This window comes from Pipistrellus hanaki (genome assembly GCF_964339955.1).
Source record: "Pipistrellus hanaki genome assembly, chromosome: 15".
NCBI lineage: Eukaryota > Metazoa > Chordata > Mammalia > Chiroptera > Vespertilionidae > Pipistrellus > Pipistrellus hanaki.
This window is the reverse complement of record NC_140517.1, coordinates 5709080-5730254: the sequence shown is the minus strand read 5'-3', so window position 1 is coordinate 5730254 and position 21175 is coordinate 5709080. Positions and strand designations below refer to the sequence as shown.

The following is a 21175-nucleotide window of genomic DNA, read 5'->3' as shown; positions in this document are numbered from 1 at the left end:
ATTTTACAGGCAAGCAAACTGAGGTACGATGAGTTTCGCTCATTTGCTCATGGCTGGAACATGTAAAACTTCCCGTGTTAGTTCAGACAGATCCACAGCATTCCATTATTGGGTGGAGTGTAATTTATTCAACACGCTCCCCTCTTACAGGGGAACATGGAGGTATTTTCCCATAACCAGTCCCCTGCCGCAGGATATTTGAATTTTTTCATCTTTTGCTGTAACACTGTTGTGAGCAGCCTCTTTCTACACATGTGCTTGTGGGCCTGACTATTGCTACGTGGCGATACAATTGCAAACACGTTCTAAAAGATGGGAGGAAAGGGAAATGGTGACCCCCCAGAAGTGGCCCCCATGTGGTGGGGAGGCCTGAGGACGCTGTGCTCTCCAGGTGCCAGGATGTTGGGCTGGGTCCAGAGGGTGCTGCCTCAGCCCCCAGGGGCCCCTCAGAAGACCAGGATGGAGGAGGAGGAGGAGGAGGAGGAGGAGGAGGAGCGGGCAGAACCAGAGCCAGAGCCAGAGCCCGGCCTGGAGGTGGAGCTGGAACCAGTGCCAGAACCTGACCCAGTCCCCCAGGAGGTCAAGCTGGTAAGAAGGGAGGGTGAGGGGGGATATAGTAAAGAGTTCAGGCTTTGCGGGTCATGCCATCTCTGTTCATTACTTAACTCTGCCACGGACGCGTGAAAACAGCCACCGGCCATACGGAAACAAATGAGCACGGTTGTGTTCCAATAAAACTTTATTTACAAAATGCACAGCAGGCTGGATTGGGCCCTCGGGCGTTGTTTGCCAGCCTCTGGAGCAGTGGTTCTCAGCCTTTCTAATGTGGCGACCCACAGGTGGAGAACCGCGAGCAGGGCCACCTGAGACCATCGGGAAACACAGACATTCACATTACGATTCATAACAGCAGCAACATTACAGTTATGAAGTAGCAACGAAAATAATTTTATGGTGTGTGTGTGGGGGGTCACCACAACATGAGGAGCTCTATGAGAGGGTCGTGGCATTAGAATAGAGCTGTCAAACATGCATGCGTGCTCGTGTATGTCTGTGCCTGTATGTAAGTGCGCGTGAGAGTGAGTGTGCCTGTGTCTGCGTTTGCTGTACACGCACGTAAGTGCATGAAGCAGCAGGAGGTGCTGCTGCAGAGGCCGATGAGGGGCAGGGGGCAGGGGGCAGGGGCCGGCTCCCCCGGGCTGCTGGAGGGGGTGGAAGGCTTGGCCCAGGAGAGGGAGAGCCTGACTGGGGCTTCGGGGGGGGGGTGTGTGTGCTCCTCTCACCTTCCTCTTCCCCTGCAAGGCTACACAGCTCTCTAACCGCCCTCTTCCCAGGCCGCTGACATGGGGCAGCTCCCTGCGTAGCTTCTTGGGGACCTGGGGGGCTGTGAGGGCCCCACGCTGAATGAGGGGCCCTTGGGGCTGGGGGAAGGGGAGGCCGCCAGGGTTTACAGAGACGATTATGAGAACAGAGTTGTTTGGTCCCGTGGGAGGTGGGAGGGTCCCTTACGGGTGGGTCAGGGACTGCCCTGCCGGAACCGGACTGGCCTCTTGAGGGCTCACATGGTCCTCTCTGAACCCCCAGCCCCCCGAGGAGCCGTCAGGAGGGGAGGACGGAGCTGTGGCCGCCCCAGGCCCTCAGGGTAAGTGCCGCCGCCCCGGATGGCGGGACGGGCTGTGCTCTCCTCTCGGCCTGCAGAGGAGCCGGAGGCTGGCATTCCGGCTTCAGGGAGGCTCACAGAAGGGAGGGGTGGGCTCCTGGGCACTTCGTGGCTGAGCTGAGCTGGAATCCCAGCCTCCTGACCTGCTTGGGGCTCTCCCCTCTCCCCTGCCTCTGACTTGGACCTCCCAAACAGGGTAGAAATGGGGTCTCCAAGGCTCCAGTGTGGGAGACTTGCCAGGCCGGTGTGGCTCAGTGGTTGAGCATCGACCTACAAACCAGGAGGTCAAGGTTCGGTTCCCGGTCAGGGCACAGGCCCCGGTTTGTGGGACCGATCCCCAGTGTGGGGCGGGCGGGAGGCAACTGATCGATGATTCTCTCTCCCTCTCCCTTCCTCTCTGAAACCAATAAAAAGTATATTAAAAAATGTATATGAAATGTGGGGCCTCTTTTTCCAGAGACCCAGAAAGCCGTCCCAGCTCTGACCTCAGCCCTCCAGTCCCGGGTGGCTGTGGACCCCGGAGTGAACAGGTACTGTGCCCCGTCCCCCTCCTGGGGGCCGGCCCCCCACCCCAGCTAGGGAGCCATTTGGAGGTGGGGCCCCACCCACACTGCTCTCCGATCCACGGTCACTCCCAGGCCAAATGTGGGGCATTTGGGGAAGAAATGGGTGGGTGGTGGTCTCTAGCCAAAATGGGCCACGTGACCAAGAGAAGTGAGGGTGGGGCTCTCGGTGCCAGAGGGAAGTGGCCAGAACTTCCGGCTTTTCCATGAAATCCCTGCTCGGCTCACATGTTATCCGAGGCAGTGAGCCTGGGACCCTCAGAGCTAGCATGACCAGCCTTGGCCACAAGGAAACGAAACTCTCCTTCCTCCTCCCCTCCCACCCCCAAATCCTCCATCCTCTGGAGGCAGGACGTGTGCCAAGTGCAAGGCGGCGAGCCCTGAGCCAGGCCAGGGGGAGGCGGGATGATGGCGAGAGCTGGCTGCTCTGGAGCATGGGCTCGGGATGGCACTGGGCACACCCAGCTCACAAAGACTTGGTGCCCCCACTTCCTGAGGCTCAGGGGGGACTGAAGGCTCCCAGCGGGGGAAATAGAGGCTGTGATTCCAGCCAGGTGCTTTAGGTGGAAAAACCCAGGATCTTTGTTCAGTTGTACGGCCACTCGGACCAGGCGGGGCTGGGGAGGCTGAGGGGGGCTGTGCCTCTGTCCCCCGCAGTCCCGGCGCCTGGCTGCTGACCTGGCTGAGGAAGGGTGCGGTGAAGGTCATCCCACAGCCCGTCCACGGCCCTGCGGCCTGCTCCGAGGGCCCCGCTCAGGTACCGCCGGGACTGGGAGGGGCCCCAGGAGGCTGGCGCACCTGGGCTCTGCCCACAGCTGTCTGTCTGTCTGACTGTCCCCACAGGCAGGGGCTCAGATCCTCGGGCACGGCAGCCCCAGGGCCTCAGGTAAGGAGGGACAGTGGCTATAGAGCTGCGGCTGAGGGGCCACGGGCACGGGCCTGGCCCTGGGGAGAGTCCACGGGCCGAACTTTATGGGACTGGCCTTGGGTTCGAACCTGGTTTTGAGTTGGGGAGGGGGCCTCTGGGCAGGCCTCTTGCTGCTGACCGCCATGCTTTCTTCTGCAGATGGATCCAACGAGGCCTCCAGGGCAAAGGACGCTGGGTGAGTCCCTGCCCCTGAGCCTCATCTGTAGTGTATGTGCATGTGTGCGTGCGTGCGTGCGTGCGTGCGTGTGTGTGTGTGTGTGTGTGTGTGTGGAGAGGGGCGGGGGCGGTTAGGGGGGATGAAAGAGGCGGGGGGGGGGCAGTGTGCACAGAGCCCAGGGTCTTGTGTTTAAGAGAAGCGTCCACCACCACCTCAGTGTGCGACCTTGGACATGCCGTTGGTCTCTTCTGGGCCTCACCTTTCTCATCCACAAAATGGGGCCACGGGTTCCTGGCTGACCACGGGCCCCCCTGCAGGCCGGCACCCTGGCTGCTCAGGTGGTTGGAGCAGAACCTGGAGAAAGTGCTGCCTCAGCCTCCGAAAGCCTCCGAGGTGAGTGGAGGACTAGGGGCAGCAGGAAGCGGACCACCTGGACAGATCTCTAGGGTCTCAGGCAGTCTGTCCCCACCCCTTCCCTGGAGGGTCCCTGATGGGAGGGGTGCCTGGAGGAGGGACTGGATTGAGGGGAAGGCTGGGTGGGCGCACGGCTGGCCAGGGGCGGGGGTAGGTGTGGCTAGCCCTGCTCCATGACCTCTCTCCCTGCTTATGATCCAGGGCTGCAGAGACGAGCCTGCAGACGCTGCCTTGGGCCCAGGTACAGGCAAGGGACCTGGGAAGGGGCTGTCTGAGATGGTCACGGGCTGGGCTGGGGTAGCCCTGGGGCCCAGGGGTCCCGGCGAGGGAGGGGTTCAGGGCTTGCTGGTCTATTGTGGGGCCACTAGAACCCCCTCCCCAGTCCAGGCTGGGAAGCCAGTGGCCAGGGACAGCCTAGTGAGGTCTTAGACACGTCTCTCTGCTCCCTGGGCCTCCTCTGTCCATGTCTGTCTGCTGATGGGGGTGGTGGGGTGGTCCCCAGGGGCTCCCCATTCAGTCATGGTTACTACCCCTCCGATCTGATCCCCTGGGCCCTTCAGGGGTCCCCTGGAACCCGGCCCGAATCTCCTCTCCCTGCTGCTCAGGGACGCCAGAGTGCCCCTTGGAAACGGAGTCCCTGCTGCAGCCCGCAGAGAGTCCCCCCCCGCCTGCTCCTGGCCCCCCAGAACTTCAGGAGGAGCCTGAGGAGGAGCCTGAGGAGGAGCCCGAGGAGGAGTCCGCTCCAGAGCCCCAGCCCGGCTCCCAGGCTTCCTCCCTGCCACTCCCCGGGGACACGGCCAGGTGAGCCCCCCTAAACGCCACACCTCCCGTGGGGAGCAGCCCAACACCCGACCTTCGCCAAATTCTTTTAAAAGTTGTACAAGTGACACATGCCCCTGGGAGGGAACTCAAAGGGGTTTCCAGGGCCCCTGCCCAGGGCCACCCCATCAGCGGCTTCTCAGCCTTCCCGGCATTTTCTAGGCACAGACAAGATTGCGTGTGTTTCACTTTTATTATTTTATTTGTTTTGAAATATATTTTATTGATTTTTTACAGAGAGGAAGGGAGAGAGATAGAGAGCTAGAAACGTCGATGAGAGAGAAACATCGACCAGCTGCCTCTTGCACACCCCCTACGGGGGATGTGCCTGCAACCAACGTACATGCCTTGACCGGAATTGAACCTGGGACCTTTCAGTCTGCAGACCGACGCTCTATCCACTGAGCCAAACTGGTTTCGGCGTGTGTTTCACTTTTAAACGCACCCACCCGACAGCAGCAAACAGTGCGTGCTGTTCTGCACCTTGCTTTCTTCACCCCAAAAATGGTTTTAGACATCCAGTCTTGCTTCAGGCTTTGTGTGGCTGCACAGCACTCCACTGTATGGGTGTACCGGCTTCTATTTAACCACTAGAGCGGCCCAATGCATGAAGATTCATGCAGAAATAGGCCTTCCTTCCCCTGGCTGCCGGCACCACCTTCGCTCCGGCCCGCAGCCGCCTTCTGGCTCTTGCCTTGTCACATCAATTTGCATATTCCCTCCTTATTGGCTGTGGGGGCTGGCGTCTTTGTCGCGGAGTTACGGTCAATTTGCATATCCCATCTTTATTAGATAGGATGCCGTACACAGTTAGGTGTGTTTCCACTCTTTTACTGCAAGCAATAGCCTTGTACGGGTGTCATTTCGCCACAGGCAAGCAAATGCGAAGGATAATTCTGTGGGAGATGAAGTTGCTGGGCCAAAGGATACATGCATTTAAAATTGGTGTGGCGCCGAAGCTGGTTTGGCTCAGTGGTAGAGCGTCGGTCTGTGGACTGAAAGGTCCCAGGTTCGATTCCGGTCAAGGGCATGTACGTTGGTTGCGGGCACATCCCCGGTAGGGGGTGTGCAAGAGGCAGCTGGTCGATGTTTCTCTCTCATCGACATTTCTAGTTCTCTATCTCTCTCCCTTCCTCTCTGTAAAAAATCAATAAAATATATTTAAAAAAGAAAAAAGAAAAAAATAAAATAAAATTGGTGTGGCTCAATGGTTGATCATTGACCTCTGAGCCAGGAGGTCACAGTTTGGTTCCTAGTCAGGGCATATGCCTGGGGTTGTGGGCTTGATTCCCAATGGGGGGGGAGGGGGCATGCAGGAGGCAGCCAATCAATGACTCTCTCTCATCATTGATGTTTCTGTCTCTCCCTCTCCCTTCCTTTCTGAAATCAATACAAATATACACAAAACATAAAATAAAATTGGGCTGGGTACTGACCAGTTCCCACCCTGGCAGTGGGGGAGGGGCCTGAGGGGCACCTGCAGGGGGCTGGGGTGGAGGTGGGGGAGCCGGAGCTCCCTGCTGGCGCCTGAGCAGTAGCCTGAGACTTGCCTACGGAGGCGGGGGAGGGGGCTGGAGGCCTGGGCTCTGGTCTGCCTTCTGGCGGGCTTGCTGTCTGCCTTGGGCATCACTTCCCCCTTGACATGGCCACTCTCTCTCACCCGCAGGCTGATGGCGTGGCTCCTGCACAGGCTGCAGATGGCCCTGCCACAGCCCGTGCCCCGTGGGAAGGCTGCGGAGCAGGTGGGTGCTGGGCCAGGGGAGGGAGGGCCCGGATGGGGGGCAGGAGTGGCGTGGTTGGTCTGTGTCTCAGGGGGGCCATTATGCAGAAGGAAGGAGGGCGCCAGCCACGGGACCCCAGCCTGGCCAGCCCGCCCGTCTGCTCCGCCCCGCCATTCTGCACTCCCTCAGGGGCCGAGGGGGCCGGCTCAGCCCTGCCTGTGAGAGGTTACAGTTGGAGGGGAGGTGCTACCATGGTGGAGCAGAGAGGATGAGGGGTGCAGAGGAGGAGCCGCCCGGGAGCAGGACGAAGGCTCCCCGGTGGAGGTGGCCTGCGAGCTGAGCCCCGAGGAGGAGGAGGAGGAAGTGGGTGGGTGGCAGTGAATGTGGGTGATTGGACAGGCCCAGCATGTGTGGAGGCCAGAGGTCAGAGGTCAGAGGTCAGAGGTGAGGACTGGCATGCTCTGGGAAGAAGGGGCTGCAGAAAGCCCGAGGCTCTGCGTGCCTCCTCCTGGCAGCCTCGGACTCCAGTGTGGGTGGGTTTGGGGAGCAGGACCCGGGCCCCTCCTCCCCTGGTCCTTCTCTCTTGGGGACAACTGGACACCTTCACAGAAGCACCTGGAGCTGGGGGTGGGCGCCCTGGATCCCGGCCTGCCGGGGTAGGGGGTGGAGAGCGCCTGGAGCAGAGCCGACCTCGGAAGCAGGAGAGGAGAGGCAGGGAGGCGTGGGGCCAGAGCAAGGGGATCTTCTGCGAGTCCCGGCGGGGGAGGGGGGAGGGAAGGGGATGGAGAGAGTGTCCTGCTGGGAGAAGGAAGGTCTCGTGCCCTGCATGAGCGGGAGGGGCGGTGGGAGTGGAGAAGCCGGTGGGGAGGCCACGTGGTTTTCCCCCTTTGCCCCCCACGCAGGAGCCTGACTCCCCCGGGACGTGTGACGTGCAGACCAGTAAGTGACAGGGTGGTGGGTGGTCGTGTGCCTCTCTGGGAGGGTTGCTTGGCCACGGTCTGTCCCCTGATGGGCCTGCACTGGCTCAGGGGCAGTCAGGGTTTCCTGAGGGAGCCTGTGCTCCGGAGGCCCCGCCTCAGTCCGCCTGGCCAGGGAGCCCAGCCCGGCCCAGAGCAGATGGTGGCTGGAGGCCTTGCTGCGGCTAGGGAGAGGGGGGGAGGGGATGGACTTGAGTGTCCATGTAGAGGAGCCGGTCCTGCTGGGAACCCCAGAGAGAGCTCCTCACTGCCCCTGGCAGCTGGGCCGGGGGTTTAGCTGAGCAGAGTCCCTGGTTGAGGGGTGAAGGGAGGCGGACAGGGACCTGGACCCCTCAGGCTTCAGCTGCCTTGAGCTGGGAGGGTATCCCCTCATCTGTGACCTGGTTGGGCAGGTGAGTGTGTTGCCTTTTGTCTCAGACCTGCATCAGGACTGGGGAGAGGCTGAGGCCAGAGGGGTGGGCCAGGGTGCAAAATTTGCTCGTCTTTCATTTTGTGGGCTCGGGAAAGGCCTGTGAAGGACAGGGCATCCATTCATCCATCCATCCACCCACCAATCCATCTACCAATCCATCCATCCATCCACCCATCCATCCATCCACCCACCTATCCATCCACCCACCCATCCACCCACCCACCCATCTATTCATCCATCCATCCATCCATCCATCCATCCATCTATTCATCCATCCATCCATCCATCCATCCACCTACCCACCACCCACCCATCTATTCATCCATCCATCCATCCATCCATCCATCCATCCATCCTCCCACCCACTCACCCATCCATTCATCCATCCATCCACCCACCAATCCATCTACCAATCCATCCATCCATCCACCCACCAATCCATCTACCAATCCACCCATCTATCCATCCACCCATCCATCCACCCACCTATCCAGCCACCCACTCATCTATTCATCCATCCATCTATCCATCCATCCATCCATCCATCCATCCATCCATCCATCCACCCACCCATCCATCCACCCACCCATCCACCCACCCACCCATCTATCCATCCATCCATCTATCCATCCATCCATCCATCCACCTACCCACCCGCCCACCCATCTATTCATCCATCCATCCACCCACTCACTCATCCATCCGTCCATCCATCCATCTGCTCATGTAAAGGAGGGCCTGCTCACACATGTAAAGGAGGGCCTGCTATGTGCCAGGCCTGTCATGAATGCTAGAGGTGGCAAAGCGGTGATCTGGCCCTGAGGGTGGTAGCCCTATCCACCTGGATCCGGGCCCTGGGACTGTGGGTTAGGGCCTCCCAGGGCTGCTCTCACCGTGTCTGTGAGGCTGCGGCCAACCTGTCCCACTAGGCCGGTGGTGGCCTATATGAGAACTTCGAGGCAGGGGATGGCCGCTGTGGCCTGGGCACAGACAGGCCAGCTGACTGTGGAGCTGGGGTCTGACAGAGCGGCTGTAGGGGGCGATGGATCTGTGTAATTGTGATGACTTTGGAAGGAGAGGCCTCAGAGCAGGACTCACCCAGTCCCATAGAGCTCATGGCCGCCCTGGGGGACACAGAGCAGGGACCCCCAGGCTGTCAGGACAAGGTCACCGGGCAAGTTCTCATGCACTTTCAGAGACTAGAGTCCATGTGGCCTGGCCGCAGCTTCTCAGTAAGGCTGAGGTTAACGCTCGGAAAACGTGCCCTGGAACAGAGACCCCTCCCTTGGAGGGCTGAGAGCTTTGAAGGTAGGGCCCCTGGCTCCTCTTTCCCCCCCTAAAGACAGAATAAGGGAGAGGAAGAGAGAGATAGAAACATCACTGATGAGAGAGAAACATCATTGATCGGCTGCCTTCAGTACGCCCCACACTGGGGATGGAGTCCGCAACCCGGACATGTGCCCTGACCGGGAATCGAACCGTGACCTCCTGGTTCATAGGCCAATGCTCAACCACTGAGCCACCCTGGCTGGCCCCATTGGCCCCTCTTAACCTTCTCTCTGCTCCTCTGGAGGGAGGAGGCTTCTCAGCCCGCCACACACAGGGCCTCCCTGTGTGCGGGAGCGTGGGAGTCAGGGGTCAGCAGAGGGCCCTCGGCCGCCATGGGGCGACTCAACACCCCTCCCAGGAACCCGGGTGCCTCCAAACAGCAGAACTGTACCCTCCCCCAGCTCACGAGGCCAGAAGTCCAAGGACAAAGTGCTGGCAAGGTTGGCTCCTCCTGGGGCTCCGAGGGGCACACACCGTCCATGCCTCTCTCCTGGATTTGGGTGGCTGTGGGCACTGCTTGGTGCCCCCGGCTTGCACCTGTCTCCCTACCTGTGCCTCCCACTCTGTTTTCCCTCATAGGGGTGCTAGGCATTGGATTGGGGGCCCACCCTAACCCAGGATGATCTCCTCTTGATATCCTTAACTAGCGACCTCCGTAAAGACCCTTTTCCCAAATAAGGTCACATTCACAGGGGTCAGGAGTAGGGATTGAGTTATGTTTTGGGGGCTCCGGGGGGGCTGAGGATGTGTCCCCCTCCTCCCCAGTCCGCCCCCAGCCTCCGCAGCCTTCACCCACTCAGGCACTCCCTCATTCAGCCCCTCCGCCGGGCCACCTGGCCACCCACCCTCTGTCTTCTCCTTTGTTTCAGGGGTGGCAGCAGCGGGAGGCCTCTGAAACAGGGGAGAAGGGAGCCTGGGAGAGCACAGAGGGACAAACGGACAGACGGATGGAAGGGAAGAAGGGTGTCTGAAGAGAAGACCTGCAGGGGCGGGGGATGATTGGCCAGTGACCCCCCCCCCCCTCGAACAGTGGCCCCTGGCAGGACGAGGGGGGATCCGAGTTCCTCCCCCGGCCCTGTCCCAGGCTGCCTTTCCGGGACACGGGCCGGGCCCTGCCCGCCAGAGCAGGGGGAGGTCAGGGGGACAGCCTGTGGCATTGAGGCCGGACAGCAGGACCCCCCCCCCCCCCCGCAGGCTGGGGAAGGCCACCACGGACGGTCTCAGCACAGGGCCTGCCTCAGCGTTGGTGTCCCCGTGGACACAGGTTTTCCTAGATGCTCTTCTGAGGCTGGGCCCAGAGGGTGGGGACCGCCGTGGACAGCAGCAGATGCTTTCATTGACATTAAGGAGCGTAAGCAGCCAAGCTGGCACGGCTCAGTGGTTGAGCATCGACCTATGGACCAGGAGGTCACGGTTCGATTCCCGGTCAGGGCACATGCCCAGGTTGTGGGCTCGATCCCCAGTAGGGGGCGTGCAGGAGGCAGCCGATCCATGATTCTCTCTCATCATTGGTGTTTCTTCTCTTTCTTTCTCTCGCTCTCCCTTCTTCTCTGAAATCAATAAAACACATACGTAAGCCACCATTCGTCATGCATGCTTGGCGTGAGGGCCACCTGGACCCCTGGGGCTTTTTGGAACCCCCCAAGACCCTGGCAAACCTCCCCCTTTCTTCCTCTCTCCTGCCTGGGGGTGGGCTTAGGTTCCCGATGAGTCTGCCCTGGACCCACTTCCGCCAAGTTCACGGCCCCACAGAGTTTTCACGGTCCGGGGCCAGGGCACGTGGAGAAATGTTGCAAACTGCAGATTCTCTCCGAAGGTGGCACCAACTCCATGAGGAAGTTGACCCCCTTGGGGCAGTGGTCGGCAAACTCATTCGCCCACAGAGCCAAATACCAACAGGACAATGGTGGACAATTCTTTGGAGAGCCATATTTTTTAAACTTAAACTTCTTCTAACGCCACTTCTTCAACATAGACTCGCCCAGGCCGTGGCATTTTGTGGAAGAGCCACACTAAAGGGGCCAGAGAGCCACATGTGGCTCAAGAGCCACAGTTTGCCAACTGACCACTCGTGGCCTTGTGGGGTGGAGCCTCTAGGTCCAGGAAGGAGGAAAAGACGCCCCGGGGGCAGGTGCTGAGCTTACAGGCGTGCAGTGTGCTGTCACCAGGGGGCGGCATCGAGAGAGCAGGCCGTGGGCAAGCTCTCTCTGCATGGCTGGGCCTCTCAGGCTCCCTGCCCCGGGCGTGCAGGTGGGCCTCGGTCTGTTGGCAGTGCCAGCAGCACTCACTGTGGGGAGAAGCATTGTTGCTGCTTCTGCACAGACGCTAAGAAGGAGAGACAGAGACCAGCTCTGATGGAAGCTCTGTCTCCAGAGGAAACCGAATGGCAGGAGACAGGGTGACTGATGGCGGGCTGCGGCCCATCCCCGCTGACCACGGTGCCGGGTCCGCTGCTGGGCTGAGGCCAAGGCTCCCCGGGTGGCCCCTGGGACTGAGCCCCACGCCCCCCCACGCCCTGTGTCCCCTGCAGTCCGCATCCTCCCGGGAGGGCCGGAGGAGCCCGAGGATCTCATCCTGGAAGAGGTCGACCCTCACTGGGAGGAGGACCCGCCGGGGGACGGCAGCACCAGCCCGCGGGGCGCCGAGGCCCTGGCGTCCGCTGAGGAGGAGGAGGAGGAGGAGGAGGCCGGGGCAGAGACGGCCAGGTGGGAGCCGGGGAGGCCCTGAGCAATGACTGGGAAGGTAACAGGCACGCAGGGCAGAGCCTCGAGGACTTACAAGGGCGCAGAGAATGGACCAAGCCTGCCTCTCCTCCCTCCTCTCCCCAGACACCCATCCCTTCCCACGTTCTTCTGTGCCACCCCAGGGGCCACCGGAGCACATACAAGCGTGGACTCCACCTTTTACTTTTATTTTTATTCACAAAGCATAGCTGCCTCACAGCACTTTGCTATATTCACTTAGCAATCTATCTTTTTTTTTTTTTTTTAAAAAAAAAAAAAAACACCAAACCACATTTTATTGACTTTTTACAGAGAGGAAGGGAGAGAGGGATAGAGAGTTAGAAACATCGATCAGCCGAAACCGGTTTGGCTCAGTGAATAGAGCATCTGCTTAAGGACTGAGAGGTCCCAGGTTCGATTCCAGTCAAGGGCATGTACCTTGGTTGCAGGCACGTCCCCAGTAGGGGGTGAGCAAGAGGCAGCTGATCGATGTTTCTCTCTCATCGATGTTTCTAACTCTCTATCCCTCTCTCTTCCTCTCTGTGAAAAATCAATAAAATATATTAAAAAAAAAAAAAAAGAAACATCGACCAGCTGCCTCCTGCACACCCTCCACTGGGGATGTGCCCGCAACCAAGGTACATGCCCTTGACCGGAATCGAACCTGGGACTCTTCAGTCCGCAGACTTGCTCTATCCACTGAGCCAAACTGGTTTCGGCTAGCAATCTATCTTGAGATCTTTCCACCTTCAGTACATAGAGATTGCTCACACTTAAAAAAAATAAATAAATGCATCATATTCCGTCGTACGGATATGCCAGAATTGATGTAACCTGTCTACCATTGGTGGGCACTTAGGTTGGTTCCAAAAATGTGTTATTGTAAGGAATTCTGCAACAAACACGCTTGTGCACGCCTGTGAGTGTGTCCGTAGGGGGTCTCAGGTCCCCAGCCCCACGCCCCGCATTGCACAGTTGGGGGGGGAGAGAGAAACTGAGGCCCAGAGAGGATCAGGGGCTGAGACAGGCCCCTGTGCCATGAAGAGAAAGGCCTTGCTGTTAGCCAGCGCCTGGGGCTCCTCGGGCGGGGGTTCCCAGGTTGATTCTTGGTGGAGGGGTTCAGGTTTGATCTCAAGGGGACCCGGGACATCTTACTGAAAATTGGGGCAGAAGGTGCATCTTCAGGGGGATCTCACCTCTTGCCTCTGACCTCATTTCAGGGAGTTTCCCTGGACTGAAGAGGACAGAGAAGATGAGGTGGATGGGGAGGAAAAGGAGGAGGAGGAGGAGGAGGAAGAGCCTGGGTAAGGCACTACGCTCTTGGCTAAGAAGTGGCCTGGGGAGGTGGGGTAGAGGCGATAATTCTTCGGGGGCCATATTGCAGAGGCCTTGAATTGAATGTCCTGGGAGCCACGGGGAGCCGTGGAAGGTCGGTGAGCCAGGGAGGGGCATGACCTGGCAGCGCGTTGTGGGGAGATGGAGGCAGGGAGGAGCCTGTTATCTCATCAGGCCAGCCTGATTGGACGGGCCCCTTTGCTCCACCCCCTGGCACTATTCCCTGCCACTCTGCCCTCCGTGGTACCCCCTGGCCCACACCCTTCTCCCTGACCGGCCCCTCCGGCCGCAGCCTGGGGCAGGGCAGCCCCAGGAGTGTTAGGGGCACAGGCTGTGCCGCTCGGAGGGGCCAGGGCATCCCCGCACAGAGCTTCTCCCCACGCCCGTCCGTGGGCGAGAACACAGCGCCCTGCAGGGTGGCCGCGGGCCCGGCTGTGAGAACGGGGGCGGCAGGATGTTCGAATCCCTGCCAAGGGCCGGTTTTAGTCCCTGCTAGGAACGCGTTAAACCCCGAGGCCAGCACAGGAGCCCGTTCAGTGTCATCTCCCATTAGTCTACCCTCGCCCAGGCTGCATACAATCTCTTCATCCTCGGCCAGAGGCCACACAGCTGCCTGCTTCCCTCCGATGATGGGGAGCTCACCACCTGCAGAGGCTGTGCGCTCCATCCGTACACCTGCCTGGCTTAGGAAATTATTCCTCCCAGCAAACCAAGCGTGCTTCCTTATGGCTTCTGTCACCTGGTCCTACGTCTGCCCTCTGGCCCCCGGGCCAGGCTGCTGTCACGGATAGGTGGCCTGAAAACCCCTTTCTGTGCCATGGCTCCCGAGCGAAATAGGCCCTGAGGCCAGTGACCCAATGGGCTCGCACACATCGACATGTGCTAACTGCACGTATTCTCACACACACAGGTACACACCCATGCCTGCACTGTCACGCACACCAGCACACAGGGACAGACACACAAGTCTGCATGCATATACAACACACCCAACACACGCACACATGTTCACACGTGTGTGCTCACAGACACACATGTACACTGTTAGCAGATGCCCACACGGCACCCCGCACGCATGCTCATGCACACAGCACATGCATAAGGTTACCCACAAGTGCTGCAGCCACACACACACACACGCCTACACAAGCGTGGACCCAGAGTTTCAAACTCGGGGGAAGTTTCGGGCCTGGGCCTCCGGCAGGGGTGGGGGTTCTGTGGTGAGAAAGCACGTGATCCCAGAGGCAGGGCCACAGGGGTCTGGCGTGGGCAAGCGGCCGGGCTGTCGCTGGTGGGGGAAGGAGGCTCTCGGCCAGCTTCGCGGAGGCCCAGGGGTGACTGATGATGCTGGCAGACGGTTGCCTAGCTACCAGGTCTCTCTGCCGGCAACAGATCGGCTCTTCCTAGCAACCGCAGCCTTTGGGTCCCCACCTGGCCTCCCTGGGGGCGCCGCTGCAGAGTCACCCACACAATCTGATTAGGAGCAGGAAGAGCTGGTGGCTCACCCGCCACCCGGGTCTCACTGGCTCCGGAGCCAGCCTGGCAGGAGGGCACAGGCTGGCAGGCTCAGGCTCAGGCTGGCAGGCTGTCCGGTCCTCCACTTGCCCGCGCTGCCTCAGGCCCCGGGATGCATGGCACTGCCCCCCGCTGAGCTCCTGCACCATGGCTGTCCCGGTCGGCAAAGCCCGTGAGACCCAAGTAGGTGGCTGCTCCTCCTGAGGGCTCCCCGCTCCTCCTGTTGGGGTTGGGGTGCCGTGAAGAGTCCGCAGAAGGTGCTGTGAGGACCTTCATTGGGGGACTCGGGGGAGAGGGGGGCTGGCAGACCCTGGCAAGCTGCCTCCCCTAGGCTCCTCCCTGCACCTTCAACCCTTTCACTTAGAGAGCCAGCGCGGGGTGGGGTGGGGGGCGGGAAAAAGGGGGGAGAGGCTTCTGGGATGCCCACCTTAGCCAGTCTCTCTGACCCTCCTTTTAGAGTTCCCTGGGATTTGGGAACCTTCCAGAAGGTGACAGCCTGCTGCTTCTGGGACCCGCAGTCAGGGGTCTTGGCGGGCACCGAGCACCCTGCGGGCCAGAGGCAACCGCAACTGTGGGTCCCCAGGTCCCCAGACAGCCCCTGGGGTGCCGGCAGGGCCACCTCAGGGCTGGCGAGGCGTCTCCGTGGCTGGAGATGTATGTGCAAAACGCTCCCCAATTCACGTGGGCATCTGTTGTGAACACTGGACCGCACCCTCGCGTCACACCCAGAGGCCGGCTCCTGAACCGCCCCGCACACGTCCCTTTGCCCATGCCCTTCCCCCGGACACCCTTCCCCCCATTCCTCGCGGTTCGTGCGTCATCCCTGAGGGTCAGCTCCCAGGCCGCCTCCTCCGGGAAGCCCTCCTCCCCAGGCCGGACTGTGGCCGTGGCCTTCCCCGCCCCTCGTGTCTCAGACAGGCCGGACTGTGGCCGTGGCCTTCCCCGCCCCTCGTGTCTCAGACCGGGGGGTCATCAGCAGGACACGCGCCCGCCGCCTCCCTGTGTGGGAGTCTCACGGGGGGAGGGCCTATTCGAGGGCATCTCGGTGCCCCGGCTCCCGGCACCGCGCTGGCACTCAGCCCTGACCCCGGCCCTCTCCCCTCGGGGTCACAGGGTCCTGCTGGATAGCTGTCTGGTGGCCGCGGCCAGCGAGGACGCGAGCGGCGTAGACGGGACGGTCACCCAGAAGGCGTCCTGCCAGGTATGGCGCGGCCCCGGGCCTGGCCCCGGGTGCCCTGGGGGTGGGCTGGCCCCGGTGGGAGGGGCTGGGACCTGGGCTCCCTCGTCTATGGGGGGTTTTCAGCGTGTGGATGCCCGCCAGACAGAGGGAGCAGGGTGGTGGGACGGCAGTGCTCTGCTGGTCCCCGGGGTCACATGGTGTGAGGAGGGGCCTCCGGGGGAGTGGGTGGGGACCCCCTGGACCCGCCCTTCCGTCCTCACGTGGCTGTATGACCCTGGGCCGGTCATCACCCCATGCTGGGCCTCAGCGGCCACCTCTGTGAAATGGGGCCAACCCCGCCCCCTGCAGGCGGTGCGCAGTTGTGCGCTGTGAAGTGAGGTGCCCGTGGGGAGGGCTGTGGTGGCTGCTTTGTGCCTGTGTCCCCACAAGCACAGGTGTGTGTGTGTGTGTGGGGGCGGTATGGGGAGGCCCGGGGCTCCTGTATGCACTGCCCCTACCAGGGGGAGACCACCTGCCCGGGTGCCCCAGGAGATGGGCTGGACAGCGCTAGGGTGGGGGCGTGGCTTGCTGGTCTCAGCTTCTGTTCCCACTGTCTGTTTTGCAGGAGGAAGCCGCAGCCGTCAGCTCAGGAGGTAGGTGGGGGGGTGGGGGGGAGGAGTGGAGGGGAAGGTTGCAGAGAATGTGCAGGGTCACCCCACCTCCTCTCCCTCCATCTCCACCATCCCTGTCCCCCTCCACCTGCCCCATCCTCAGGCAAACCACACTCCGCGCCTGGGACCACATTTTCTTTCTTTCTTTCTTTCTTTCTTTCTTTCTTTCTTTCTTTCTTTCTTTCTTTCTTTCTTTCTTTCTTTTCTTTTTTAATATATTTTATTGATTTTTTACAGAGAGGAAGAGAGAGAGATAGAGAGCTAGAAATGTCAATGAGAGAGAAACATCGACCAGCCGCCTCTTGCACACCCCCTACTGGGGATGTGCCCACAACCAACATACATGCCCCTGACTGGAATCGAACCCAGGACCTTTCAGTCCGCAGACCGACGCTCTACCACTGAGCCACACCGGTTTCGGCTGGGACCACATTTTCAAAGCGGGTGATGAGTTCACGGGCCCCGGGGATTGCACTGAGGCCCAGGACTCCAGCAGCTGCCCCCCTCCCACCACCCAGCTCTCTGGGCTGCCACCCAGCAGGGGCTTGGCTCAAACATGTGACATATTACAGTGAAAATTACGACCAGAGCTTGCTAAGGGCACGTCCTAGACTCCACATCCCTTATGAGCTTTTTTAATTTTAATTTTTAATTTTTTTAATGATTTCAGAGAGAAAGGGAGAGGGAGAGAGAGATAGTAACATCCATGATGACAATTACAGATCAGCTGCCTCCTGCACGCCCCCCCACACTGGGGGTTGGGCCTGCAACCTGGGCATGTGCCCTGACCAGGAATCAACCGTGACGTCCTGGTTCATAGGTTGATGCTCAACCACTGAGCCATGCCCACGGGGTTGATTCTGACTTTTAAAAAAATATATTTTATTGATTTTTTTACAGAGAGGAAGAGAGAGGGACAGAGAGTTAGAAACATCGATGAGAGAGAAACATCAATCAGCTGCCTCTTGCACACCCCCCAATGAGGATGGGCCCGTAACCACGGAATCGAACCCGGGACCTTTCAGTCCGCAGGCCGACGCTCTATCCACTGAGCCACACCGGTTTTGGCTGATTCTGACGTGTTTTGAGTCTGAGGTGGAAAATGCTCCCGGGGGTTGGCTAACAGAGTGCAAGGCGTGAGGGGCTGCAGGCTGCCCCTCGGAGCCGTGGGGAGAGCCGGCCACAGTGCGTGCTGATGCATGTGACAGCGAGCTCCGGGGACGAGGGTGATGCTCCAGATTTTGGGAGCAGGTGCAGCTGGGTACTGGGCTGGCCTGAGTTGGCGCTAATGGGGGGACCCCACTCCCCTGCCTCCCCCAACTCTGCTCCTCATTGCAGTCCCCAGGGTCCCGCCTCTGCCTGAGAGCCCCCTGGCCCCAGCACCATGGCTACCCCAGGCCGGGCCAGGGAGCCGGACGGCCAGGTCCAGGACCACCCGCCTGGCCAGGTGGCCCCCAGGCTGGCCCCCCTAAACCCGGCGGAGCACCTCCCCAATGTGCCCAGCTACGGCCCCCCCATCACCCGCATCCCCGTCCTCGTCTCCCGGAGGACGGCCTTGTCCAGCTCCAGCTTCGCCAAGGAGACCAGGAGCTCCGTCCGTCGCCTAGGTAGCGTGGTCCCGCCCACCCAGCCCAGCATGCTCTCGCACCCGCGCCGTGTGCTTCTGCATGGCTTGGGCTGTGTCCCAGCGTGGCTGCCGTGGCCAGCCTGGGGACCACTCGCTGGGCTCGTGGGAAACCACTCCATCCTCTGCTGATCACTGCCTGCCTCCCTCATGCTTTGTGGTGACGTGACGGGTATTGGCGCCTAAAAATCTCACAATTAGCAATTCAATCCTTTGGGTCAAACACTGCTTTCTCCGGATCAGTGGTCGGCAAACCGTGGCTCGCGAGCCACATGAGGCTCTTGGGCCCCCGGAGTGTGGCTCTTCCACAAAACACCACGGCCTGGGCGAGTCTATGTTGAAGATGTGGTTCGGAGAAGGTTATGTTTAACAAATGTGGCCCTCCGAAGAAATGTCAATCGTTGTACTATTGATAGCTGGCTCTGTGGACTAAGGAGTTTGCCGACCACTGCTCCAGATCGTCATCACTGGTACAAATAGTCACTCACACCCTAGTGTGAACAAGCCACTTCGGTCTCCAGGCCCAGAGCAGAGGCGTGGGGCAGGGAGCTGGGCGGGGGAAGAGAGAGGATGAGTGGAGGGGGATGGAGCAGGGGAGGAATGTGGAGTTCGTTGTAGACAGACCATTCTGACCTTGAGAGCTGGCCGAGAGCTGGGGTTCCTGAGGACCGCGGGCATCCGCCCGGCAAATTCCACGTCAGGGAAGGAGAGGCGGCAGGTGCCGGCAGGCGGAGCCGGCGGCGTGGCCTCCCCGGGGGCCTGGGTCTGCTCCGCTGTGGCAGGGCGCCCTCCGGGGCCTGCAGGCTGGCTGCGCGCTGTCTGGTGACAACGTGCTCGGGGGCATACTGACCCCTCTGGGCTGGCCATTTCCTGCCTTAGCTCCAGCCAGACCCGCCCACTTTCCCTTTCTGGTGTGTTTGTGTGTGTGTGTGTGTGTGGCTGGCACGGGGGAAGGCTGCCCTGAGCTCAGGAAGCAGGGAGCACCAGGCGTTTCAGGAAGATCCACGTGGCCCGTCTCTCCCGCTCCTAACGCGGGGTGGGCAGAGCAGGGGGAGGTGGCACCTCCTGACAAGGGTGCCACCCAGCTCTCGTCTTCTGGGCGAGCCCAACATCCACTCACTCCAAAGGGGCCCCCCCCCCACCCTCCGCTTCCACCCTGGATCACTCCCGGGGTTTGACTCCGGTCTGGTGCCAACTCTGCTTTTGTTTACTTACTGTTTTCCTCTTTTTATTTAAGGAATTGCATTTATTATTTATTTATTTATTTTTAAAATATATATTTTTTATTGATTTCAGAGAGGAGGGGAGAGGGAGAGAGAGAAACACCAAGGATGAGAGAAAAAAATCATGGACAGGCTGCCTCCTGCAAGCCCCCCTACTGGGCATCGAGCGTGCCACCCAGGCCTGTGCCCTCACCGGGAATGGAGCCGCGACCTCCTGGTCCCTAGGTGGACGCTCCACCACGGAGCCACGCTGGTGGGGGCTTTACTGAAGCGTATCGAAGCAGGAGAATTGCCGTTTCTATAAACATGAAAGCCGGCATGCCTTGCCATAATGGAAGGCACACATAGAAAGAACCACGAGGACACCGAAAACAAAGCGATGCTGGCAGTTTTCAGGGGCACGGGCCAGCCGGCGGGGGCTCGGGCGGAGACCTGCTCCCCGGGCACGGAGAGGGGGTCACCCAGGTGGAAGGCCAGCGCGGCTCTAGCCCGAGACGTCCTCTCGGACCCAGAGAGCCCTGGACGAGAGGAATGCCCTCGTTCTGCGCTGCCCTTGGCCTGCTCTGTGCCACCCGGCCATCCCGTGCCCTCCCTGGCCCCGGGAGCTGCACACTTGGAGAAACACTCCCAGGGACACAGTGGGACAGGGGGCACCGGGCCCGCAGGCCAGGATGGGGAAGGGAGGCTGGGTGGGGGGACCAGTCTCAGGATGTGGGGCTTGGCACCGGGCCTCTCAGAGGTTGGTGAATTTGGGGGGCTCCTGGCACGTAGAAAAGCAGGGAAATACCTCTGCCCGGCCAGTGTGGCCCAGTGGTTGAGCGTCGAACCCATGAACCAGCAGGTCACGGTTTGATTCCCGGTCAGGGCACATGCCCGGGTGGTGGGCTCCGTCCCGAGGGTGGGCGTGCAGGAGGCAGCCGATCCAGGATTCTCTCTCGTCATTGATGTTTCTCTCTCTCTCTCTCTCCCTCTTCCTTCCTCTCTGAAACCAATAAAAATATATTTAAAAACAAACAAACAAACAAACACCCATTCGGGTCCCCCAACAGCAGTAACGCTCATTACAAAGACAGGCTGCTACCCTTGCCTGGAGGACACTCCACATTCTTTCCAGAGAGGCTGCCTTCTCCTCCCACCCCCAGGCCTGGGGAGGCATCCTACCCCCTTCCTTAGGATGGGGAAACTGAGGCCCAGAGAAGGGAAGCAGCCGAGCCAGGCTGTGCTAGGCCAGGCGCTAGGACAGCCCCTCTTCTCCCCCCCATCCCCATGCCTTCCTGAGGCTGTAACCCCACGCCCTGCCTCCCTGGCTGCTTGATGCTTCCCGGGCCCAGGGAATGCAAGTGGGCGCTGGAGACCTGGACTCCAGGCCGTGTCCTGTGGCTCCTGTGGCTTCTGTGGCATCACGGCTGCCTCTGTGGGTCCTGGGCTGGTGGCTGTGGCTGCGTGGCCCTCGGTGGCCTCTGGGCTCTGGGCCTTGTGTCTTGTGCATCCTGCGTGGAGCTCCATGTGGGGCCTTGGGAGGTGGCTGCCAGGGGCTGCTCCGAGCCTGCGTCTGTGGCCTCTCTCCCTCTCTCTTTCTCTCTCCCTCTCTCTCTCCCCCACCCCACCCTCTCTCTCTTTCTCTCTGTGTCCTCTCCTTCCTCTCCCCCAGTGCCTGCCACCAAAGAGCACCCGGAAGTGCAGGTGGAAGACACCGATGCTGACAGCCGCCCCCACATTGCTGAGGACAAGCCGCCCTCACCGGAGCCGCTGCCGCCTTCTCCTGCCAAGTCCGACACCCTCACGGTCCCGGGGTCGGCCGCGGGGACCTGCAGGTCACCTTTCATGCTCCTCACGGGCTCTCCGCTTAAAGCATGGGGCCACCTGCCCGTTTGGCAGATGAGGAGACTGAGGCCAGGGAGGGGGCGCAGCTGGCCCGAGGTCACCCCTCGAGGTGGGGTCAGAA

The 21175-nt window shown here is 60.6% G+C and overlaps 1 protein-coding gene across 1 annotated transcript in view; it reads left to right on the top strand.

Moving 5' to 3' along the window:
- Window positions 1-399: 399 nt before the first annotated feature.
- Window positions 400-21175, top strand: part of CNGB1 (cyclic nucleotide gated channel subunit beta 1) — a gene marked incomplete at its 5' end in the record, with an annotated part of 42196 nt that continues 21420 nt past the window's right edge. Inside the window, 17 exons of the mRNA XM_084906823.1 lie at window positions 400-588; window positions 1585-1642; window positions 2118-2190; window positions 2881-2980; window positions 3067-3109; window positions 3290-3326; window positions 3626-3701; window positions 3924-3963; window positions 4328-4523; window positions 6208-6283; window positions 7165-7201; window positions 11511-11685; window positions 12924-13007; window positions 15667-15754; window positions 16338-16365; window positions 17748-17990; window positions 20882-21044. Coding sequence (XP_084762949.1) covers window positions 400-588; window positions 1585-1642; window positions 2118-2190; window positions 2881-2980; window positions 3067-3109; window positions 3290-3326; window positions 3626-3701; window positions 3924-3963; window positions 4328-4523; window positions 6208-6283; window positions 7165-7201; window positions 11511-11685; window positions 12924-13007; window positions 15667-15754; window positions 16338-16365; window positions 17748-17990; window positions 20882-21044 — 1706 coding nt within the window. The remainder of the gene's footprint in view (window positions 589-1584; window positions 1643-2117; window positions 2191-2880; window positions 2981-3066; window positions 3110-3289; window positions 3327-3625; window positions 3702-3923; window positions 3964-4327; window positions 4524-6207; window positions 6284-7164; window positions 7202-11510; window positions 11686-12923; window positions 13008-15666; window positions 15755-16337; window positions 16366-17747; window positions 17991-20881; window positions 21045-21175) is intronic.